At 56.6% G+C, this 25394-nt stretch overlaps 1 protein-coding gene across 1 annotated transcript in view; it reads left to right on the forward strand.

Moving 5' to 3' along the window:
- Positions 1-2895: 2895 nt before the first annotated feature.
- The window catches only part of LOC137465726 (DNA replication licensing factor MCM7-like), a 39742-nt gene continuing 17243 nt past the window's right edge, over positions 2896-25394 (forward strand). Inside the window, 14 exon segments of the mRNA XM_068177770.1 lie at positions 2896-3063; positions 3231-3311; positions 6453-6619; positions 7967-8091; positions 8943-9123; positions 10555-10692; positions 11634-11783; positions 13508-13628; positions 14644-14775; positions 16783-16866; positions 18468-18861; positions 20668-20751; positions 22896-23055; positions 25336-25391. Of these exon segments, the coding sequence (XP_068033871.1) occupies positions 3033-3063; positions 3231-3311; positions 6453-6619; positions 7967-8091; positions 8943-9123; positions 10555-10692; positions 11634-11783; positions 13508-13628; positions 14644-14775; positions 16783-16866; positions 18468-18861; positions 20668-20751; positions 22896-23055; positions 25336-25391 (1904 nt within the window). The 5' untranslated portion in view covers positions 2896-3032.

The raw sequence follows: 25394 nt of genomic DNA on the forward strand, positions 1-25394 counted from the left end.
CCTAACCCCTGACCCCAACTCACCACGAACACGGGCGGCTGACCCCTGACCCTTAACCCTGACCCTAACCCTGACCCTTACCCTAACCCCTAACCCTAACCCTGACTCCTGACCCTAACCCCTAACCCTGACCCTGACCCTGACCCAAACTCACCACAAACATGGGCGGCTGACCCCTAACCCTAACCCCTGACCCTGACCCCAACTCACCACGAACACGGGGGGCTGACCCGACCCCTAACCCCTAACTCTGACCCCTAACCCCTGACCCCTGACCCTAACCCCTGACCCCAACTCACCACGAACACGGGGGGCTGACCCCTGACCCCTAACCCCTGACCCCAACTCACCACGAACACGGGGGGCTGACCCCTGACCCCTAACCCCTGACCCCAACTCACCACGAACACGGGGGGCTGACCCCTGACCCCTAACCCCTGACCCCAACTCACCACGAACACGGGGGGCTGCTCGCCCCGCGCCGCCGCTGCCCCGCGCCAGAACTGCGCCCTGACCCCTGACCCTAACCCCTGACCCTAACCCCTGACCCTGACCCCTGACCCTGACCCCTGACCCCTAACCCCTGACCCCTGACCCTAACCCTGACCCTAACCCCTGACCCTAACCCCTGACCCTGACCCCTGACCCCTGACCCCTGACCCTGACCCCTGACCCCTAACCCCTGACCCCTGACCCTAACCCTGACCCTAACCCCTGACCCTAACCCTGACCCTAACCCTGACCCCTGACCCCTAACCCCTGACCCCAACTCACCAGGAACACGGGGGGCTGCTCACCCCGTGCCGCCGCTGCCCCGCGCCAGAACTGCGCCCTGACCCCTAACCCCTGACCCCTGACCCTGACCCTAACCCTTAACCCCTGATCCCTAACCCCTAACCCCTGACCCTAACCCTGACCCTAACCCCTGACCCTGACCCCAACTCACCAGGAACACGGGGGGCTGCTCGCCCGTGCCGCCGCTGCCCCACGCCAGAACTGCGCCGCGACGGCGCGCGGGGCACGGGGGGGGTCCCGCGGACTGGGGGCGTCAAGGAAACTTGGGGGGGTCTGGGGGGTCCTGGGGGGTTTGGGGGAGATTTGGGGGGGATTTGGGGGGGTTTGGGGGGGCTTGGAGGGTCCTGGGGGGATTTGGGGGAGTTTTGGGGGGAATTTGGGGGGGTTTGTGGGGATTTGGGGGGTCCTGGAGGGATTTGGGGGGGTCCCGGGGGGATTTGGGGGGGGTTGGGGGTCCCTGGGGGGGTTTGGGGGGGATTTGGGGGATCCTGGAGGGATTTGGGGGCCCTGGGGGGTCCAGGGGGGATTTGGGTGGGTCCTGGGGGGTTTGGGGGGTCCTGGGGGGGTTTGGGGGGGATCTGGGGGGTCCTGGACGGTTTGGGTGGGACTTGGGTAGGACTTGGGTGGGGATTTGGGGGGGTTTGGGGGGTCCTGGGTGGGATTTGGGGGACCAGGGTGGGATTTGGGGGGGTTTGGGGGGGCCTGGGGGGGCTTGGAGGGGTCCTGGGTGGGATTTGGGGGGGTTTGGGGGAGCTTGGGGGGGATTTAAGGGTGTACTGGGGGGATTTGGGGGGAATTTGGGGGGTCCTGGAGGGGTTGGGGTGGAATTGGGGGGGGCTTGGGGGGGATTTGGGGTGTCCTGGGGGGGCTTGAGGGGGTCCTGGGTGGGATCTGGGGGGTCCTGGAGGGGTTTGGGGGGTCCTGGATGGATTTGGGGGTCCTGGGTGGGATTTGGGTGGGGTTTGGGGAGTCCTGGGGGCGTTTGGGGGGGATTTGGTGGGGAATTTGGGGAGATTTGGGGGGTCCTGGAGGGATTTGGGGGGTCCTGGGGGGGTCCTGGGGGGGCTTGGGGGGGATTTGGGTGGGTCCTGGGGGGTTTGGGGGGTCCTGGGTGGGATTTGGGTGGGATTTGGGGGGTCCTGGGGGGGGGGTTGGGGGAAAATTGGGGGAGATTTGGGGGGTCCAGGGGGGATTTGGGGAGAATTTGGGGGGGGTTGGGTGGCCCCTGGGGGGGTCTTGGGGCATTCGGGGCAGATTCGGGGGTCCCGGGGGGTTTAGAGGGTGCTGAGGGGGTTTTGGGGCGGTTTTGGGGCTTTTTGGGGTTTTTTGGGGCGATTTTTGGATTTTTTGGTGTTTTTTGGGGGTTTTTTTTTGGGGCGATTTTGGGTTTTGGGGTTTTTCTGGGGCGATTTTGGGGTTTTTTTTTGGGGGTTTTTGGGGTTTTTTTGGGTTTTTTTAGGGTTCTTTGGGGCGATTTTGGTTTTTTTTGGGGTTTTTTTGGGTTTTTTTTGGGGGATACAGTCCCTGTGGATCAGGGGGTCCCCCTTGGAGCTGAGGATGAAGAGCTGGGAAAGCATCTGAGGGGGGGAGGGGGAGAAAAGGGGATCAGAGACCCCAAACCTCCCCCAAATCCCCCCAAAATTCCCCCAAATCCCCCCAAAATTCCCCCAAATCCCCCAAAACTCAGCCCCCACCCCCAATTCTGAACCCGCCAAAAGCGGAGCCCCCCTCAAAGCTGGGCCCCGCCACGCCCCGAGCCTCCCCCAGCCCCCCGAGCCCCCCGAGCCCTCCCCGCCCCCCCAGAATCCCCTCAGGACCCCCCAAAAAGCCCCGAAATCCCCCCCAAAAAGCGACGCGGCCCCTTTAAGAGGGGGCGTGGCCAAGCCCCTCCCGGGCCCCCCGAACCTCGGCGCCGCTTCCCGCCGCCGCCGCGCGCCCGGCCCCCGCCCACCGCGGGCGCGGCCTCGCCCCACGTGGACACCGCTGCGCCTTCCTATTGGCTGATCTATCCCCGCCTCCGCGCGTCCTCTGCCGCGATTGGCCGGGCGCCGCCGTCACGCGGAGGGCGGCCCCGCGTTTGGATTGGCCGGCCGGCCGTCACGTGGCCGCCGGTTTTTCGCGCCACTCGCCGTGAGGGGAAGGCGGTGGCGGGAAAAGGGGGGGAGCGGCCGTGAGGGGAAAATCGCGATCGTGAGGGGAAAATCGCGACAGAGAACCGCGACAGCAGCGGCCGCGACATGGCCCCGCGCGACTACGACAGCGAGAAAGGTTTGGGGGCAGCGGGGGGCCGCCGGGACTGCGTTACTGACCCGTTCCCGACCCGTTATTGGGATAGCCCCGCCCCCCCCCCCCGCGATTATCAGGATATTGGCCCGGTATCGCGACCCTTGCTGCCGTGTCTGACCCTCCTGTGCCGGTCTCTGTTTTCCCCTCAGAGAAGGCGAAGCGGTTTTTTTCAGGAGTTTTACCGGGATGGACCCGACGGGCGCAAGGAATTCCCGTACCGGGAGCAGCTGGTGAGGGCCGGCACCCCCACATTTACCCCGAAATCCGCTGAAATCCCCTCAGATCTCACCCCGGAGCCCCCACGTTCTCCCGGATCCCCTGCCACCCCCACAGACCCCACCCCGAGCCCCCCAAATCCCCCGGACTCCTTCCAGCACCCCCAAAATCCCCAATTTCACCCCAAAACTCCCCTTTCTTCACCCCAAAATCCCCAATTTCACCCCAAAACTCCCCTTTCTTCACCCCAAAATCCCCAATTTCACCCCAACCTCCCATTTCTGCACCCCAAAATCCCCATTTTCACTGCAAACTCCCCTTTCTTCACCCCCAAATCCCCATTTTCACTGCAAACTCCCCTTTCTTCACCCCAAAATCCCCATTTTCACCCTTAACCCCCACCTTCTTCACCCCAAAATCCCCATTTTCACCCTTAACCCCCACCTTCTTCACCCCAAAATCCCCATTTTCACCCCTTAACCCCCACCTTCCTTCACCCCAAAATCCCCATTTTCACCCTTAACCCCCACCTTCTTCACCCCAAAATCCCCATTTTCACCCCAAACTCCCCTTTCTTCACCCCAAAATCCCCATTTTCACCCTTAACCCCCACCTTCTTCACCCCAAAATCCCCATTTTCACCCCAAACTCCCCTTTCTTCACCCAAAATCCCCAATTTCACCCCAAACTCCATTTCTGCACCCCAAAATCCCCATTTTCACTGCAAACTCCCCCTTTCTTCACCCCAAAATCCCATTTTCACCCCAAACTCCCCTTTCTTCACCCCAAAATCCCCAATTTCACCCTTAACCCGCACCTTCTTCACCCCCAAATCCCCATTTTCACCCTTAACCACCACCTTCTTCACCCCAAAATCCCCATTTTCACCCCAAACTCCCCTTTCTTCACCCCACAATCCCCATTTTCACCCCAAACTCCACTTTCTTCACCCCAAAATCCCCAATTTCACCCTTAACCCCCACCTTCTTCACCCCCAAATCCCCATTTTCACCCCAAACTCCCCTTTCTTCACCCCAAAATCCCCATTTTCACCCCAAACTCCCCTTTCTTCACCCCAAAATCCCCATTTTCACCCTTAACCCCCACCTTCTTCACCCCAAAATCCCCATTTTCACCCCCAAACTCCCCTTTCTTCACCCCACAATCCCCATTTTCACCCCAAACTCCCCTTTCTTCACCCCAAAATCCCCATTTTCACCCTTAACCCCCACCTTCTTCACCCCAAAATCCCCATTTTCACCCTTAACCCCCCCTTTCTTCAACCCGAAATCCCCATTTTCACCCTTAACCCCCACCTTCTTCACCCCCAAAATCCCCATTTTCACCCCAAAACTCCACTTTCTTCACCCCAAAATCCCCATTTTCCCCCAAACTCCTCTTTCTTCACCCCAAAATCCCCGTTTTCACCCCAAACTCCCCTTTCTTCACCCCAAAATCCCCATTTTCACCCCAAACTCCCCTTTCTTCACCCCAAAATCCCGTTTTCACCCCAAACTCCCCTTTCTTCACCCCAAAATCCCCATTTTCACCCCAAACTCCCCTTTCTTCACCCCCAAATCCCCATTTTCACCCCAAACTCCCCTTTCTTCACCCCAAAATCCCCATTTCACCCTTAACCCCCCCTTTCTTCACCCCAAAATCCCCATTTTCACCCCAAACTCCCCTTTCTTCACCCCCAAATCCCCATTTTCACCCCAAACTCCCCTTTCTTCACCCCAAAATCCCCATTTTCACCCTTAACCCCCACTTTCTTCACCCGAAAATCCCCGTTTTCACCCCTATAATCACCTTTTTCCACCCTAAAATGCAAATTTTCACTCCAAAATCCCATGTTTTCACCAACAACCCCCATTTTCACCCAAAACCTGTATTTTCACCCCCAAAATCCCTTTTTCCACCCCCAAAATCCCATTTTTTTTCCTCCACAATCCCCATTTTCACCCCCAAAATCCCCTTTTTCACCCCACAACCTCCTTTTTCACTCCCAAAATCCTGTTTCTCACCCCAAATTCCCCATTTTCACCCCCAAAACCCCCATTTTTTTGTTAAAATGCCGTTTTGTCCACCCAAAACCCCCATTTTCACCCCAAACCCCCTTTTTTCTCCCCAAAATCCTTTTTTCTCAAAACTCCCCTTTTTTCACCCCAAAATCCCTTTTTTCTCAAAACTCCCCTTTTTTCTCCCCAAAATCCCTTGTTTCTCAAAACTCCCCTTTTTTCACCCCAAAATCCCTTTTTTTCTCTCCTCAAAACCCCATTTCTTCCCCAAAATCCCCCTTTTTCACTCCAAATTCCTCATTTTTTTCCTCAAAACCCTTTTTTTCTCACCAAAATCCCCACTTTTTCCCCAATATCCTCGTTTTCCACCCCAAACCCCGTTTTTCCCCCCCAAATCCCCATTTTCCACCCCAATTCCCTTTTTCTACCCCAATCCCCGTTTCCCACCCCCAATTCCCTTTTTCCCCAAATCCCCGTTTTCCACCCCAATTCCCTTTTTTCCCCAATTCCCTTTTCTCCCCAATATCCCGGTTTCCCACCCCAATTCCCGTTTCCCACCCCAATTCCCTTTCTCCCCAATCCCGGTTTCCACCCCAATCCCCGTTTCCCACCCCAATTCCCTTTTTCCCCAATTCCCGTTTCCCCCCCAATTCCCTTTTTCCCTAATTCCCTTTTTCGCCCCCAATCCCGGTTTCCCACCCCAATCCCGGTTTCCCACCCCAATCCCGGTTTCCCACCCCAATTCCCTTTTTCCCCAATCCCGGTTTCCCACGCCCAATCCCGGTTTCCCACCCCAATCCCCGTTTCCCACCCCAATTCCCGTTTCCCCCCCCAATTCCCGTTTCCCCCCCAATTCCCTTTTTCCCTAATTCCCTTTTTCCCCCAATTCCCGTTTCCCACCCCAATCCCGGTTTCCCCACCCCAATCCCGGTTTCCCCACCCCCAATTCCCTTTTTCCCCAATCCCCGTTTCCCACCCCAATCCCCGTTTCCCACCCCAATCCCTGTTCCCCCCCCAATTCCCTTTTTCTCCCCAATTCCCTTTTTCCCCAATTCCCTTTTTCCCCAATCCCCGTTTCCCCCAATCCCCGTTTCCCCAATCCCCGTTTCCCACCCGAATCCCCGTTTCCCGCCCCAGACGGCGCTGGCCCGGCGGGAGCAGGTGGCCCTGTGGGTGGCCCTGGACGACGTGGCCGAGGACGAGCCCGAGCTGGCCGAGGCCGTGGTGGACAACGCCCGGCGCTACGCGCCGCGTCTTCTCGGACGCCGTGCACGAGCTGCTGCCCCCTCTTCGGCTCTGCCGAGGTCGGGGAGCCCCGGATTTGGGGATTTTGGGGTTTTTAGTGACATTTTGGGGTTTTAGGAGGATTTTTAGGAGGTTTTTTGGGACATTTCAGGGGATTTTGGGGGGATTTTAGAGAGTCCTGAGGGGTTTTAGGGTCATGGGGGGCCAATGTCCGGCACTCTGGACACTGCCCACGAGCTGCTGCCCCAGTGTGGCTCTGCCGAGGTTGGGGAGCCCCGGATTTGGGGATTTTGGGGGTTTTAGTGACATTTTGGGGTTTTTAGGAGGATTTTTTAGGAGGTTTTTTTGGGACATTTCAGGGGATTTTGGGGGGATTTTAGAGAGTCCTGAGGGGTTTTAGGGTCATGGGGGGCCAATGTCGGGCACTCTGGACGCTGCCCACGAGCTGCTGCCCCTCTTCGGCTCTGCCGAGGTCGGGGGGGCCCCGGATTTGGGGATTTTGGGGTTTTTTGTGACATTTTGGGTTTTTTGTGACATTTTTGGGGGTTTTGGGAGGTTTTTTGGGACATTTTTTGGGGTTTATAGGGGGTTTTTGGGGGATTTTAGGGAGTCCTGAGGGGTTTTAGGGTTGTGGGGGGTCAATGTCTGGCGCTCTTCTGAGGCCAGGGAGCCCCAAATTCGGGATTTTGGGGGGGTTTGGGAGATTTTGGGGGGTTCTAGGGGGTCCCGAGGGGATTTTAGGGACATCTTTGTGGGATTTTGGGGTTGGAGGGATTTAGGGTTGGGGTTTAGAGGAGTTTTTGGTCATTTTGGGGTGGTTTTGGGCGGGATTTTGTGCTAATTTTGATTTGAATTCTGGGACAGTTTTGGGTGAGGGGTGCCCCAGTTCCCCCCTGAGCCCCCTCCCCAAATTTCCTTCCCCCCAGGCCGCCCCTCGGGACCCCCTGGAACGTTTACCTGGGACATTTTGGGGTGGTTTTGGGCGGGATTTCGTGGTAATTTTGGGATAATTTTGGTAATTTTGGGACAGTTTTGGGTGAGGGGTGCCCCAGTTCCCCGCTGAGCCCCCTCCCCAAATTTCCTTCCCCCCAGGCCGTGCCTCGGGACCCCCTGGATGTTCTACCTGGGACATTTTGGGGTGGTTTTGGGTGGGATTTCGTGGTAATTTTGGGACAGTTTTGGGTGAGGGGTGCCCCAGTTCCCCACTGAGCCCCCTCCCCAAATTTCCTTCCCCCCAGGCCGCCCCTCGGGACCCCCTGGACGTTTACCTGGGACATTTTGGGGTGGTTTTGGGGCATTTTGGAGTGGGATTTTGTGCTAATTTTGATTTGAATTTTGGGACAGTTTTGGGTGAGGGGTGCCCCAGTTCCCCCCTGAGCCCCCTCCCCAAATTTCCTTCCCCCCAGGCCGCCCCTCGGGACCCCCTGGACGTTTACCTGGAGCACCGGCTGCTGCTGGAGCAGCGGGGCCGGGCCGGGGGCGCCCCCAGGGCCCCCCAAAACCAGTACCCCCCGGAGCTGCTGCGGCGTTTGTGAGTCTGGGCCGGGCCCTGGGCACCCCAAAATCCCAAACGCCCCCAAAATTCCCTTTTCCCCTCATTTTCCCCCGCTTTCTCTCATTTTCCCTCCCTTGCACTCCCCGATTTTCCCCCACTTATTCCCCAGTTCTCCCACATTTTTTCCCCTACAAACCCCATTTTTTACCCCAAATCCCCCATTTTTTTCCCCAAAATCCCCATTCTTTACCCCAAAACCCCCATTTTTTACCCCAAAACCCCCATTTTTTACCCCAAATCCCCCATTTTTTTCCCCAAAACCCCCATTTTTTTACCCCAAAACCCCCATTTTTTACCCCAAACCCCCCATTTTTTACCCCAAATCCCCCATTTTTCACCCCAAATCCCCCATTTTTCACCCCAAAACCCCATTTTCCCCTCTCACACTCCCCATTTCTTGTGTTTTTTCCCAAAAACCCCCGTTTCTCGCCCCAAAGCGAGCTGTATTTCCGCGCCGCCTCCTGCTCCAAGCCGCTGTCCCCGCGGGAGCCCTTACAACCCCCATTTTTTACCCCAAAACCCCCATTTTTTACCCCAAATCCCCCATTTTTTACCCCAAATCCCCCATTTTTCACCCCAAAACCCCCATTTTTCCCTCTCACACTTCCCATTTTTTGTGTTTTTTCCCAAAACCCCCGTTTCTCGCCCCAAAGCGAGCTGTATTTCCGCGCCGCCTCCTGCTCCAAGCCGCTGTCCCCGCGGGAGCCCTTACAAACCCCATTTTTTACCCTAAATCCCCCATTTTTCACCCCCAAACCCCCATTTTCCCCTCTCACACTCCCCATTTTTTCTGTTTTTTCCCAAAACCCCCGTTTCTCGCCCCAAAGCGAGCTGTATTTCCGCGCCCCCTCCTGCTCCAAGCCGCTGTCCCCGCGGGAGCTGCGGGCCGGCAGCATCGGCGCCCTGGTCACCGTGCAGGGAATCGTCACCAGGGCCAGCGAGGTGCGGCCGCTGCTCCGCGTGGCCACCTACAGCTGCGACCAGTGCGGGGCCGAGACCTACCAGCCGGTACTGGGAGGGACTGGGACAAACTGGGACAAACTGGGAATGGCTTTGGGGCGGTTTTGGGGGGATTTGGAGGGACTGGGATGGGCTGGAATGGTCTCAGTGCCACCTACAGCTGCGACCAGTGCAGGGCCGAGACCTACCAGCCGGTACTGGGAGGGACTGGGACAAACTGGGACAAACTGGGAATGGGTTTGGGCGGTTTTGGGGGGATTTGGAGGGACTGGGATGGACTGGAATGGTCTCAGTGCCACCTACAGCTGCGACCAATGCGGGGCTGAGACCTGCCAGCCGGTACTGGGAGGAACTGGGACAAACTGGGAGGGACTGGGACAAACTGGGACGGACTGGGACAAACTGGAACAAACTGGGAATGGGTTTGGGCCGGTTTTGGGGCAGTTTCAGGGGGTTTGGGGACGGTTTTGGGGTCTCAGTGCCACCTACAGCTGCGACCAGTGCGGGGCCGAGACCTACCAGCCGGTACTGGGACGGACTGGGACAAACTGGGACAGACTGGGACAAACTGGGAGGGACTGGGACAGACTGGGAGGGATTTTTAGGGAATTTCAGGGATTTTGGGGGAGATTTCGGGTGGATTTTTGGGGGGATTCTCAGAGGTTTTGGGGTCTCTCCCCTCTCCGATCAAAGGCCGCCTTTTCCAGGGGCACTTCTGGGGGTCTCGGGGGGGAACTTTTAGGGTCTTTGGGAAATTTGTGGGGTTCCGGTCGAATTTTTGGGGTTCAGGTGGATTTTTTGGGGTTTGGGTGGGATTTTTGGGGGGATTCTTTGGGTTTTTGGGGTCTCTCCCCTCACAGATTGAAGGCGCCGTTTCCCTGCCTTTTCCAGGGCCTGTTTCTAGGAGTTTTAGGGGGGAATTTTTTGGGGTTCGTGTGGATTTTTTGGGGTTCAGGTGGATTTTTTGGGGTTCGTGTGGATTTTTTGGGGTTCAGGTGGATTTTTTGGGGTTCGTGTGGATTTTTTGGGGTCCAGGTGGATTTTTTGGGTTTTGGGTGGGATTTTTTCGGCGAATTCTCTGCGTTTTTGGGGTCTCTCCCCTCACAGATCGAGGCACCATTTTCCCCCCTTTTCCAGGGGCTCCTCTGGAGGTCTCGGGTGGAAATTTTGGGACCCTGGGTGGATTTTTTTAGGATTCAGGTGGAATTTTTGGGGTTCAGGTGGGATTTTTGGGGGGAATTGTTTGAGTTTTTGGGGCTTTTCCCCCTCACGGATCGGAGGCCCCATTTTGCCGCCTTTTCCAGGGGCACTTCTGGGAGTTTCATGGGGCGAGTTCTGGATTTTGGGTGGATTTTTTGGGGTTCAGGTGGATTTTTTGGGATTCAGGTGGATTTTTTGGGGTTGAGGTGGGATTTTTGGGGTTGAGGTGGGATTTTTTGGGGGGAATTGTTTGAGTTTTTGGGGTTTTCCCCGTCACAGATCGAGGGCCCGACCTTCATGCCGCTGCTGCTGTGCCCGAGCCGCGAGTGCCAAACCAACCGCTCGGGGGGACGGCTCTACCTGCAGAGCCGGGGCTCCAAATTCACCAAATTCCAGGAGCTGCGCATCCAGGAGCACGTGAGTCAGGGGGGGATCCCCGAATTCCCGACGGGAAACCCCAACATCCAAAAAAATCCCCTCAGGAAACTCCAAAACCCCCTCAGAAACGGCTCCGGAACGGCGGCCGGGGCCTTCGGAACGTTGGCTGGGGTCTGGGAATTGGCTCCAGATCCACCAAATTTGGGAATTGTGGATTCAGGAGCTCATGAGTTGGGGGGGGGGATCCCCGAATTCCCGACGGGAAACCCCAGCATCCAAAAAAATCTCCCCAGGAAACTCCAAAACCCCCTCAGAAACGGCTCCGAAACGGCGCCGGGGCCTTCGGAACGTTGGCTGGGGTCTGGGAATTGGCTCCAGATCCACCAAATTCTGGGAATTGTGGATTCAGGAGCTCATGAGTTGGGGGGGGATCCCCGAATTCCCGACGGGAAACCCCAGCATCCAAAAAAATCCCCCCAGGAAGCTCCAAAACCCCCTCAGAAATGGCTCCGGAACGGCGGCCGGGGCCTTCGGAACGTTGGCTGGGGTCTGGGAATTGGCTCCAGATCCACCAAATTTGGGAATTGTGGATTCAGGAGCTCATGAGTTGGGGGGGGGGATCCCCGAATTCCCGACGGGAAACCCCAGCATCCAAAAAAATCCCCCCAGGAAGCTCCAAAACCCCCTCAGAAACGGCTCCGGAACGGCGGCCGGGGCCTTTAAAATGGCGGCTGGGGTCTTAAAATTGGCTCCAAACCCGCCAAATCCTTGGAATTTTGGATTCCGGGGCTTGCGGATAACGGGGGATCCCAAAACTCCCTCAGGAAACTCCAAAATCCTCCAACATTCCCTCAAAGTCGGATTCAGAGCGGCGGCCGGGGCCTTCGGAGCGGGGCCGGTTGTTCCGACACGCCCCGGAACGGCTCCGAGCGCCCCGAACTCCCCGAGGCGCCTGACGCCGGTCCCACCTGTGCCCGCAGTCTGACCAGGTGCCCGTGGGTCACCTGCCGCGCTCGCTGTCGCTGCACCTGAGCGGGGCCAACACGCGCCAGGCCCAGCCCGGGGACCACGTCAGGGTCACGGGCACCTTCCTGCCCCTGCTGCAGCCCGGCTTCCGCCAGGTGACGCAGGTGAGTCCGGCGCGCGCCCGGCACGGCCAACGCGCGCCTGAGACCCCAGAAACCCACCTGAGACCCTAGAAACCTCACCTGAGACCACAAAAACTCACCTGTGACCACAAAAACCCACCTGAGACCACAAAACCCCACCTGAGACCCCAGAAACTCACCTGAGACCACAAAAACTCACCTGAGACCACAAAAACCCCACCTGAGACCCCAGAAACTCACCTGAGACCACAAAAACCCCACCTGTGACCCCAGAAACTCACCTGTGACCCCAAAAACTCACCTGAGACCACAAAAACCCCACCTGTGACCCCAGAAACTCACCCGGGCACGGCCAACACGCGCCTGAGACCGCAAAAACCCACCTGAGACCCTAGAAACCTCACCTGTGACCCCAGAAACTCACCTGAGACCCCAAAACCCCACCTGAGACCCCAGAAAGCTCACCTGAGACCCCAAAAACCCCACCTGGGCATGGCCAACGCGCGCCTGAGACCCCAAAAACCCCACCTGAGACCACAAAACCCCACCTGAGACCGCAAAAATCTCACCTGAGACCCTAGAAACCTCACCTGTGACCGCAAAAACTCACCTGAGACCGCAAAAACCCCACCTGTGACCCCAAAACCCCACCTGAGACCCCAGAAAGCTCACCTGAGACCCCAAAACCTCACCTGAGACCCCAGAAAGCTCACCTGAGACCACAAAAATCTCACCTGTGACCCCAAAAACCCCACCTGAGACCCAAAAACCCCACCTGAGACCCCAGAAATCTCACCTGTGACCCCAAAAACCCCACCTGAGACCACAAAACCCCACCTGAGACCCCAAAAACCCTACCAGAGTTCTTCCTGGAGGGGCATCGCCTGTCTCCAGCCTCACCAGAAATTCAGCTTTCCCTCCAAAATCCCCATTTTCCCCCCAAACTTCCCGGGTTTTTTCCCAAAATCCCCACTTTTCCCCCTAAACTTCCCATTTTTTTCCCCAAAATCCCCATTTTCCCCCCTGGAATCACGTTTTTTTTCCCATTTCCCCCCTGGAATCGCGTTTTTTCCCCAAAAATCTCCATTTTTTCCCCCCAAACTTCCCCTTTTTTTCCCAAAATCCCCAATTTTCCCCCCGGAATCCCGTTTTTTTTCCCAATTTTCCCCCCGGAATCCCGTTTTTTTTTCCCAAAATCCCCAATTTTCCCCCCGGAATCCCGTATTTTTCCCATTTTTCCCCCCCGGAATCCCGTTTTTTTCCGCCCCGGGCGCAGGGCTTGCTGTCGGAGACCTTCCTGGAGGGGCACCACCTCCTCCATCCACACCCGTTCCCTCCAAAAATTCAGATTTCCCCCCAAAAATCCCCATTTCCCCCGCCTGGAATCCCGTTTTTTTTCCCAAAATCCCCAATTTTTCCCCCGGAATCCCATTTTTTTTCCCATTTTCCCCCCGGAATCCCGTTTTTTTTTTCCCAAAATCCCCATTTTTCCCCCCCGGAATCCCGTTTTTTTTCCCATTTTCCCCCCGGAATCCCGTTTTTTTTCCCAAAATCCCCAATTTCCCCCCCGGAATCCTGTTTTTTTTCCCAAAATCCCCATTTTCCCCCTGGAATCCCGTTTTTTTTTCCCATTTCCCCCATGAAATCCCGTTTTTTTTCCCAAAATCCCCAATTTTCCCCCCGGAATCCCGTTTTTTTTCCCATTTTTCCCCCCCGGAATCCCGTGTTTTCCGCCCCGGGCGCAGGGCTTGCTGTCGGAGACCTTCCTGGAGGGGCACCACCTGGCCAAGGTGAGCAAGAGCGAGGAGGAGGAGGGCGAGGGCGGCGAGCTGAGCGCCGCGGAGCTGCAGGAGATCACGGGCACGGGTGAGCTCCGGGGCCAGGAACGGGGCTTTTGGGCAAAACGGGGCGCCGGGGGACAAAAACGGCCATTTCCAGGCAAAAACGGGGGCTTTTGGGCAAAACGGGGCGCCCAGGCACAAAAACGGCCATTTCTGGGATGAAACAGGGGGTTTTGGGCAAAACGGGGCGCCCGGGCACAAAAACGGCTATTTCTGGGCAAAAACGGGGGGTTTTGGGCAAAACGGGGCGCCCGGGCACAAAAACGGCCATTTCCGGGAGGAAACGGGGGGTTTTGGGCAAAACGGGGCGCCCGGGCACAAAAACGGCCATTTCTGGGTGGAAACGGTGGGTTTTGGGGAAAAAGGGGCGCCCCGGGCACAAAAACGGCCATTTCTGGTCAAAAACGGGGGGTTTTGGGTGGAAAACGGGGATTTGGGGGGGGGGGGAAACGGGGATTTTTGGGTGGAAAACGGGGATTTGGGGTGGCAAACGGGGATTTTGGGAGGAAAACGGGGATTTTTGGGGGGGAAAAGGGGCAATTGGGGAATTTTTGGGTCATTCCAGCTGATTTTGGGAATTTTGGGGCAATCCCAGCCGATTTTGGGAATTCTGGGGCAATTCCAGCCAATTTTGGGGCAATTCCAGTCAACTTTGGGGTCCCAGGAGCTGATTTTTGGGTGGCTGAGCCACATTTGGGGCAATTCCAGCCAATTTTGGGGTCCCTGATCAGATTTTGGGGCCATTTCAGCCATTTTTGGGGTCACAGAGCCGATTTTGGGGTCCCTGATCCCGAATTCCCACTTTTTTTGCCCTTCCAGGGGGGGATTTCCACGGGAAGCTGGCGGCCTCCAACTGGCGATTCCAGCCAATTTTAGGGTCCCCAGGGCCAATTTTGGGGCAATTCCAGCCAATTTTGGGGTCCCTGATCAGATTTTGGGGCAATCCCAGCCAATTTTGGGGTCCCTGATCAGATTTTTGGGGTCCCAGAGCAGATTTTGGGGTCCCTGATCCCGAATTCCCGCTTTTTTTGCCCTTCCAGGGGAGGATTTCTACGGGAAGCTGGCGGCCTCCATCGCCCCCGAGATCTTCGGCCACGAGGACGTGAAGAAGTCGCTGCTGCTGCTGCTGGTGGGGGGCGTGGAGAGGAGCCCCCGCGGGATGCGCATCCGCGGTGAGCGGAATCCCGGGAAAAGCACGGGAAATATCCCAGAAAAACCCAGGGGAAAGCGCGGGGAAAAGCACGGGAAATATCCCAGAAAAACCCAGGGAAAAGCACGGGAAATATCCCAGAAAAACCCAGGGGAAAGCACGGGAAATATCCCAGAAAAACCCACGGGAAAGCGCGGGGAAATCCTGGGAAATATCCCAGAAAAAACCAGGGGAAAGCGCGGGGAAATCCTGGGAAATATCCCAGAAAAACCCAGGGGAAAGCACGGGGAAATCCTGGGAAATATCCCAGAAAAACCCAGGGGAAAGCCCGGGGAAATCCTGGGAAATATCCCAGAAAAACCCACGGGAAAGCACGGGGAAATCCTGGGAAATATCCCAGAAAAACCCACGGGAAAGCATGGGGAAATCCTGGGAAAAGCACGGGGAAAATCCTGGGAAATATCCCAGAAAAACCCAGGGGAAAGCACGGGGAAATATCCCAGAAAAACCCACGGGAAAGCGCGGGGAAAAGCACGGGAAATATCCCAGAAAAACCCACGGGAAAGCGCGGGGAAATCCTGGGAAATATCCCAGAAAAACCCAGGGGAAAGCACGGGAAATATCCCAGAAAAACCCAGGGGAAAGCACGGGGAAATCCTGGGAAAAGCACGGGAAATATCCCAGAAAAACCCAGGGGAAAGCGCGGGGAAATCCCGGGAAATATCCCAGAAAAACCCAGGGGAAAGCACGGGGAAATCCTGGGAAAAGCACGGGAAATATCCCAGAAAAACCCAGGGGAAAGCGCGGGGAAATCCCGGGAAATATCCCAGAAAAACCCAGGGGAAAGCACGGGGAATCCTGGGAAATATCCCAGAAAAATCATGGGGAAAGCACGGGGAAATCCTGGGAAAATCCAGGGAAAAGCGCGGGGAAAAGCATGGGAAATATCCCAGAAAAACCCACGGGAAAGCACGGGGAAATCCTGGGAAATATCCCAGAAAAACCCACGGGAAAGCACGGGGAAATCCTGGGAAATATCCCAGAAAAACCCACGGGAAAGCACGGGGAAATCCTGGGAAAAGCACGGGGAAATCCTGGGAAATATCCCAGAAAAATCCAGGGGAAAGCACGGGGAAAAGCATGGGAAATATCCCAGAAAAACCCAGGGGAAAGCATGGGGAAATCCTGGGAAAAGCACGGGGAAAATCCTGGGAAATATCCCAGAAAAACCCACGGGAAAGCCCGGGGAAATCCTGGGAAATAACTCAAAAAATCCTGGGAAAAGCCCGGGGAAATCCTGGGAAATATCCCAGAAAAACCCAGGGGAAATCCAGGGAAAAGTGCGGGGAAAAGCACGGGAAATATCCCAGAAAAATCCAGGGAAAGCACGGGAAATATCCCAGAAAAATCCAGGGAAAGCACGGGAAATATCCCAGAAAAATCCAGGGAAAGCACGGGAAAGTCCTGGGAAAATCCTGAGAAAAGCATGGGAAATCCTGGGATTTTTTCCCTCCCCCCACTTTTTTTTTCCTTTTCTCCCATTTTTTTCCTGTTTTTTTTCCCTTTTCCCCTTTTTTCCCCCCTTTTCTCCATGTCCCAGGACTGCCCCAAATCTCCGTTCCCCCCCCACCATTTCCAGCCCTAAATCTGGTTTTTTTTTCCCTCTAAATCTGTTTTTTCCCATTTTTTCCCCAAATCTTGTTTTTTTTTCCCTAAATCCGTCCCCCCCCCCCATTTTTCCCCCAAATCTTGTTTTTTTTTCCCCAAATCTTGTTTTTTTCCCTAAATCCGTTTTCCCCCCCATTTTTTCCCCAAATCTTGTTTTTTTTCCCCAAATTTTGTTCTTTTTTCCCCCAAATCTTTTTTTTTTCCCCCAAATCTTGGTTTTTTTTCCCCAAATCTTGTTTTTTTCCCTAAATCCGTTTTTTCCCCCCATTTTTTCCCCCAAATCTTGTTCTTTTTTCCCCAAATCTTATTTTTTTTTCCCTAAATCTTGTATTTTTTCCCCAAATCCGTTTTCTTTTTCCAGGGAACATCAACATCTGCCTGATGGGGGACCCGGGCGTGGCCAAGTCGCAGCTGCTGACCTACATCGACCGCCTGGCGCCGCGCAGTCAGTGCCGCCCTTCCTCCCCCCTCCTCCTCCTCCTCCTCATCCTCCTCATCTTCATCCTCATCTTCATCATCCTCATCTTCATCCTCATCTTCATCCTCATCCTCCTCCTCCTCCTCATCATCCTCCTCCTCATCATCCTCATCTTCATCCTCATCTTCATCTTCTTTCTCCTTTCTCTTCCTCCTCCTCCTCATCTTCATCATCGTCATCATCTTACTCGCCTTTCTCTCCTTCCTCCACTCCTTCCTCCCCCCCTCCTCCTCCTCCTCCTCCTCCTCCTCATCTTCATCTTCATCTTCATCCTCATCTTCATTCTCATCTTCATCCTCATCTTCATCCTCATCTTCATCTTCTTTCTCCTTTCTCTTCCTCCTCCTCATCTTCATCATCGTCATCATCTTACTCGCCTTTCTCTCCTTCCTCCGCCCCTTCCTCCTCCTCCTCCTCCTCCTCATCATCCTCATCCTCATCTTCATCCTCATCTTCATCTTCTTTCTCCTTTCTCTTCCTCCTCCTCATCTTCATCATCATCGTCATCATCTTACTCACCTTTCTCTCCTTCCTCCACCCCTTCCTCCCCCTCCTCCTCCTCCTCCTCCTCCTCCTCCTCATCATCCTCATCCTCATCTTCATCCTCATCTTCATCTTCTTTCTCCTTTCTCTTCCTCCTCCTCATCTTCATCATCATCATCATGTTACTCGCCTTTCTCTCCTTCCTCCACTCCTTCCTCCCCCTCCTCATCCTCCTTCTTGTCCTCTTCTTCTTCATCATCTTCCTCTTCCTCCTTTCCTTTCTCTCCTTCCTCCACCCCTTCGTCCCCCTCCTCCTCCTCACTTTCATCATATTAATCGCTTTTATTTCCTTCCTTTTTTCCTTTCTCTTCCTTCTCCTCCTTCTCATCCTTCTCATCGTCATCCTCCTCGTCTTCATCATCATCATCTTCCTCTCCTTCCTCTTCTTCCTCCCTTTCCTTTCTCTTCTTCCCTCCCCTCATCCTCCTCCTCCTCTTCATCATCCTCCTCTTCTTCATCATCATCCTCTTCCTCCTTTCCTTTCTCTCCTTCCTCCACCTCTTCCTCCCCTCCTCCTCCTCATCTTCATCATCTTCATCATCATTTTATTCCCCTTTTTCTTCTTCCTCCTTTCCTTACTCTTCCTTCTCTTCCTCCTCTCCTCATCTTCCTCTCCTTCCTTTTTTTCTTCCTTTCCTTTTCTTCTTTCTCCCCTTTTTCTTCCTCCCTTTCCTCTTCTTCCTCCTTTCCTTCCTCTTCTTCTTTGCCTTCCTCTTCTTCTCTGCCCTTTCTCTTCTTCCTCTCCCCATTTTTCCCGTTTTTTCCCCGTTTTCCCCATTTTTCCCCAATTTTCCCCCCCTCCCCAGGCCAGTACACGACGGGGCGCGGCTCCTCGGGCGTGGGGCTGACGGCGGCCGTGCTGCGGGACGCCTTTGTACCCATTTTATACCCATTTTATATCATTTTATACCCATTTTATACCCATTTTATATCATTTTATACCCATTTTATACCCATTTTATGCCCATTTCCCCCCGTTTTCCCCGTTTTTCCCATTTTTAATCCCATTTTTCCCCCCTCCCCAGGCCAGTACACGACGGGGCGCGGCTCCTCGGGCGTGGGGCTGACGGCGGCCGTGCTGCGGGACCCGCAGAGCGGCGAGCTGGTGCTGGAGGGCGGCGCGCTGGTGCTGGCCGACCGCGGCGTCTGCTGCATCGACGAGTTCGACAAGATGCTCGAGGGCGACCGCGTGGCCGTGCACGAGGCGCTGGAGCAGCAGAGCGTGGCCGTGGCCAAGGCCGGCGTGGTGGCCACGCTCAACGCCCGCTGCGCCGTGCTGGCCGCCGCCAACCCGGCCTTCGGGCGCTACGACCCGCGGCGCAGCCTGGAGCACAACCTGCAGCTGCCGGCCGCGCTGCTGTCCCGCTTCGACCTGCTCTGGCTGCTGCAGGACCGGCCCCAGCGCGACCGCGACCTGCGGTGCGCCCCGGGCCGCCGCCAGGGGCTGGGGGCCACCGGGAGGGGCTGGGGGCCGCCGCCAGGGGCTGGGGGCCACCGGGAGGGGCTGGGGGCTGCCGGGAGGGGCTGGGGGCCGCCGGGAGGGGCTGGGGGCCACCGGGAGGGGCCTGGGGCCACCGGGAGGGGCTGGGGGCCACCGGGAGGGGCTGGGGGCCGCCGGGAGGGGCTGGGGGCCACCGGGAGCGGTTTGGGCCACTGCCAGGGCCGGGGGGCTGCTGGGAGGGGCTGGGGGCCACCGAGAAGGGTTTGGGGCCACCGTGAGGGGCTCAGGGCCACCACCAGGGGCTGGGGGCCACCGGGAAGGGTTTGGGGTCACTGGGAGGGGTTTGGGGTTGATGGAAGAGTCGTTGGGTTGGTTTGGGCCAAACTGGGATGGACTGGGATGAACTGGGACGGACTGGGATGAACTGGGATAAACTGGGATGGACTGGGATGAACTGTGCGGGCTGGGATGGACTGGGATGAACTGGGACAGACTGGGATAAACTGGGATGAACTGGGACGAACTGGGACGGACTGGGCTAAACTGGGACGAACTGGGCCCAACTGGGACAGACTGGGACGGACTGTGGGGGCCGGGAAGGAGCCCCCAAACTGGGCCCAACTGGGATAAACTGGGACGGACTGTGGGGGCCGGGAAGGAGCCCCCAAACTGGGTTAACTGGGATGAACTGGGATGAACTGGGACGGACTGGGATGAACTGGGACAGACTGGGATGGACTGTGGGGGCCGGGATGGACTGGGATGAACTGGGACAAACTGGGATGAACTGGGACGGACTGTGGGGGCCGGGAAGGAGCCCCCAAACTGGGTTAACTGGGATGAACTGGGTTAACTGGGATGAACTGGGTTAACTGGGATAAACTGGGTCGGACTGTGGGGGCCGGGAAGGAGCCCCCAAACTGGGTTAACTGGGATGAACTGGGACAAACTGGGACGGACTGTGGGGGCCGGGAAGGAGCCCCCAAACTGGGTTAACTGGGATGAACTGGGTTAACTGGGATGGACTGGGATGGACTGGGACGGACTGTGGGGGCCGGGAAGGAGCCCCCAAACTGGGTTAACTGGGTTAACTGGGATGAACTGGGATGAACTGGGACGAACTGGGATGAACTGGGACAGACTGGGATGGACTGTGGGGGCCGGGATGGACTGGGATGAACTGGGACAAACTGGGATGAACTGGGACGGACTGTGGGGGCCGGGAAGGAGCCCCCAAACTGGGTTAACTGGGATGAACTGGGTTAACTGGGATGAACTGGGTTAACTGGGATAAACTGGGTCGGACTGTGGGGGCCGGGAAGGAGCCCCCAAACTGGGTTAACTGGGATGAACTGGGACAAACTGGGACGGACTGTGGGGGCCGGGAAGGAGCCCCCAAACTGGGTTAACTGGGATGAACTGGGTTAACTGGGATGGACTGGGATGGACTGGGACGGACTGTGGGGGCCGGGAAGGAGCCCCCAAACTGGGTTAACTGGGATGAACTGGGTTAACTGGGATGAACTGGGTTAACTGGGATAAACTGGGTCGGACTGTGGGGGCCGGGAAGGAGCCCCCAAACTGGGTTAACTGGGATGAACTGGGACGGACTGTGGGGGCCGGGAAGGAGCCCCCAAACTGGGATAAACTGGGATAAACTGGGACGGACTGTGCGGGCCGGGAAGGAGCCCCCAAACTGGGATAAACTGGGACGGGCTGTGGGGGCCGGGAAGCAGCCGCCGGTTCCCCGCGTTTGCCGCATTCCCCGTGTCCGCCCCGTGCAGGCTGGCGCAGCACATCACCTACGTGCACCAGCACAGCCGCGAGCCGCCCGGCGCCTGCCGGCCGCTGGACATGAAACTCATGAGGTTGGTGCCGGCCCCGAAACCGCCTCGTCACCCCACATTTCACCCCAAAACCGCCTCGTCACCCCGAAACCGCCTCGTCACCCCACATTTCACCCCAAAACTGCCTTGTCACCCCACATTTCACCCCGAAACCGCCTCGTCACCCCACATTTCACCCCAAAACCTGCCTCACCCCGAAACCGCCTCGTCACCCCCACATTTCACCCCAAAACCACCTCGTCACCCCACATTTCACCCCGAAACCGCCTCGTCACCCCACATTTCACCCCAAAACCGCCTCGTCACCCCACATTTCACCCCAAAACCTGCCTCACCCCGAAACCGCCTCGTCACCCCACATTTCACCCCAAAACCACCTCGTCACCCCACATTTCACCCCAAAACCGCCTCGTCACCCCAAAACCGCCTCGTCACCCCACATTTCACCCCAAAACCACCTCGTCACCCCAAAACCGCCTCGTCACCCCCAAAACCGCCTTGTCACCCCAAAACCTGCTTCACCCCGAAACCGCCTCGTCACCCCGAAACCGCCTTGTCACCCTGAAACCTGCCTCACCCCGAAACCGCCTCGCCGCCCCACATTTCACCCCAAAACCCGCTTCACCCCGAAACCGCCTCGTCACCCCAAAACCGCCTCGTCACCCCCACATTTCACCCCAAAACCCGCTTCACCCCGAAACCGCCTCGTCACCCCAAAACCGCCTCGTCACCCCACATTTCACCCCAAAACCCGCTTCACCCCGAAACCGCCTCGTCACCCCAAAACCGCCTCGTCACCCCACATTTCACCCCAAAACCGCCTCGTCACCCCAAAACCGCCTCGTCGCCCCACATTTCACCCCAAAACCGCCTTTCCACCCCAAAACCTGCTTCACCCCAAAACCTGCTTCACCCTGAAACCTGCTTCACCCCAAAACCGCCTCGTCACCCCACATTTCACCCCAAAACTGCCTCGTCACCCCAAAACCGCCTCGTCACCCCACATTTCACCCCAAAACCGCCTCGTCACCCCACATTTCACCCCAAAACCTGCCTCACCCCGAAGCCGCCTCGTCACCCCACATTTCACCCCAAAACCGCCTCGTCACCCCAAAACCGCCTCGTCACCCCACATTTCACCCCAAAACCACCTTGTCACCCCAAAACCGCCTTGTCACCCTGAAACCCGCTTCACCCCGAAATCGCCTCGTCACCCCACATTTCACCCCAAAACCGCCTCGTCACCCCACATTTCACCCCAAAACCCGCTTCACCCCGAAACCGCCTCGTCACCCCAAAACCTGCTTTACCCCAAAACCCGCTTCACCCCGAAACCGCCTTGTCACCCCCAAAATCGCCTTGTCACCCCACATTTCACCCCAAAACCTGCTTCACCCCGAAACCGCTTTGTCACCCCAAAATCGCCTTGTCACCCCGAAGCCACCTTGTCACCCTGAAACCGCCTTGTCACCCCAGATTTCACCCCGAAACCGCCTTGTCACCCCGAAACCTGCTTCACCCCAAAACCTGCTTCACCCCAAAACCGCCTTGTCACCCCAAAACCGCCTTGTCACCCCAGATTTCACCCCAAAACCGCCTTGTCACCCCAAAACCTGCTTCACCCCAAAACCTGCTTCACCCTAAAACCCACCTTTCCACCCCGAAATCGCCTTTCCACCCCAGATTTCACCCCAAAACCGCCTTTCCACCCCGAAACCGCCTTGTCACCCCCAAAACCGCCTTTTCACCCCAGATCTCACCTTTTTCACCCAAATTTTCACCTTTCCACCCCAAATTCTGCTTTATTGCCCTCAAATTTCACCCAATTTTCCCAAAATCCCGTTCTCCGCCCCGTTCCCGGCTGTGCACAATCTCAATTTTCTCAATTTTCCCAAAATCCCCGTTTTCTGCCCCATTCCCAGCTATGTACAATCTCAATTTTCTCCATTTTCCCAAAATCCCGTTGTTCCGCCCCGTTCCCGGCTGTGCACAATCTCAATTTTCCCAAAATCCGGTTTTTCCGCCCCGTTCCCGGCTGTGCACAATCTCAATTTTCTCCATTTTCCCAAAATCCCTGTTTTCCGCCCCGTTCCCGGCTGTGCGCAATCTCAATTTTCTCCATTTTCTCCATTTTCCCAAACTCCGGTTTTCCCGCCCCGTTGCAGGCGCTACGTGGCCGCGTGCCGGCGCCGCTCCCCGCGCGTGCCCGAGGCGCTGGGCGAGTTCATCACGGCCGCCTACGTGGAGCTGCGGCGCCAGGGCCGCGACGGCCTCTACACCTCTGCCAGGACCCTGCTGGCCATCCTGCGCCTGGCCACCGCCCTGGTACTGACCACTGGCCGCTGGCCACTGACCGCTGGCCGCTGGCCACTGACCCCCCAGTATGGACCAGTATGGACCAGTGACCCCCAGTGACCCCCAGTGACCAGTGCTGGCCATGGCCCAGGGTTATCTACACCTCTGCCAGGACCCTGCTGGCCATCCTGTGCCTGGCCACCGCCCTGGTACTGACCGCTGGCCGCTGGCCAATGACCACTGGCCACTGACCACTGACCAATGACCCCCCAGTATGGACCAGTGACTCCCAGTGACCCCCAGTGACCAGTGCTGGCCATGGCCCAGGGTTATCTACACCTCTGCCAGGACCCTGCTGGCCATCCTGCGCCTGGCCACCGCCCTGGTACTGACCGCTGGCCACTGACCGCTGGCCACTGACCGCTGGCCACTGGCCACTGACCCCCCAGTATGGACCAGTGACCCCCAGTGACCAGAGCTAGCCATGGCCCAGGGTTATCTACACCTCTGCCAGGACCCTGCTGGCCATCCTGCGCCTGGCCACCGCCCTGGTACTGACCGCTGGCCGCTGGCCACTGGCCACTGGCCACTGACCCCCCAGTATGGACCAGTGACCCCCAGTGACCCCCAGTGACCAGTGCTGGCCATGGCCCAGGGTTATCTACACCTCTGCCAGGACCCTGCTGGCCATCCTGCGCCTGGCCACCGCCCTGGTACTGACCGCTGGCCGCTGGCCACTGACCGCTGGCCACTGACCACTGACCCCCCAGTATGGACCAGTGACCCCCAGTGACCCCCAGTGACCAGTGCGGGCCATGGCCCAGGGTTATCTACACCTCTGCCAGGACCCTGCTGGCCATCCTGCGCCTGGCCACCGCCCTGGTACTGACCGCTGGCCACTGACCGCTGGCCACTGGCCACTGACCGCTGGCCACTGGCCACTGGCCACTGACCCCCCCAGTATGGACCAGTGACCCCCAGTGACCAGAGCTAGCCATGGCCCAGGGTTATCTACACCTCTGCCAGGACCCTGCTGGCCATCCTGCGCCTGGCCACCGCCCTGGTACTGACCGCTGGCCACTGGCCGCTGGCCACTGGCCACTGACCGCTGGCCACTGACCAATGACCCCCCCAGTATGGACCAGTACAGACCAGTGACCCCCAGTGACCCCCAGTGACCAGCAGTGAACTTTGGGCTGATTTCAGGGTTTTTAGGGGCAGGATTTTGGGGTGATTTGGAGATGATTTGGGCTGCTTCGGGGCTGGTGTTGGGCTGGTTTTGGGCTGATTCTGGCTGGTTTTTGCCGTTTTTTCGCTGTTTTTTCGCTGATTTTGTGCTGTTTTTTGCTGTTTTGTGCTGTTCTTTGCCGTTTTTTCGCTGTTTTTCGCTGATTTTGTGCTGTTTTTTTGCTGTTTTGTGCTGTTCTTTGCCGTTTTTTCGCTGTTTTTTCGCTGATTTTGTGCTGTTTTTTGCTGTTTTGTGCTGTTCTTTGCCGTTTTTCCGCTGTTTTTCACTGATTTTGTGCTGTTTTGTGCTGTTTTTTGCTGATTTTGTGCTGTTTTTTGCTGTTTTTTGCTGATTTTGTGCTGTTTTTTGCCGTTTTTTTCGCTGATTTTGTGCTGTTTTGTGCTTTTTTTTGCTGTTTATCACTGATTTTGTGCTGTTTTTTGCTGTTTTGTGCTGTTCTTTGCCGTTTTTTCGCTGTTTTTCGCTGATTTTGTGCTGTTTTTTGCTGTTTTTTGGCTGTTTTTTGGCTGTTTTTTGCTGTTTTTTCGCTGTTTTTCGCTGATTTTGTGCTGTTTTGTGCTGTTTTTTGGCTGTTTTTCGCTGATTTTGTGCTCTTTTGTGCTGTTTTTTGCCGTTTTTTGCTGATTTTGTGCTGTTTTTTGCTGTTTTTCGCTGATTTTGTGCTGTTTTGTGCTGTTTTTTGGCTGTTTTTCGCTGATTTTGTGCTGTTTTGTGCTGTTTTTTGCCGTTTTTTTGCCGTTTTTTGCTGATTTTGTGCTGTTTTTTGCTGTTTTTTCGCTGATTTTGTGCTGTTTTGTGCTGTTTTTTGGCTGTTTTTCGCTGATTTTGTGCTGTTTTGTGCTGATTTTTGCTGTTTTTCGCTGATTTTTGCTGTTTATCACTGATTTTGTGTTGTTTTTTGCTGTTTTTTTGCTGTTTTTTGGCTGTTTTTTGCTGTTTTTGTGCTGTTTTTCGCTGATTTTGTGCTGTTTTTTGCCGTTTTTTCGCTGTTTTTCCCTGATTTTGTGCTGTTTTCGCTGTTTTTTGCCGGTTCTGGCCGATCCTGCTGGTGGTGGCGGCAGGCCCGGCTGCGCCTGGGCGCCGTGGTGGAGAAGGACGACGTCAGCGAGGCCCTGAGGCT

Source organism: Anomalospiza imberbis, unplaced genomic scaffold (genome assembly GCF_031753505.1).
Source record: "Anomalospiza imberbis isolate Cuckoo-Finch-1a 21T00152 unplaced genomic scaffold, ASM3175350v1 scaffold_105, whole genome shotgun sequence".
NCBI lineage: Eukaryota > Metazoa > Chordata > Aves > Passeriformes > Viduidae > Anomalospiza > Anomalospiza imberbis.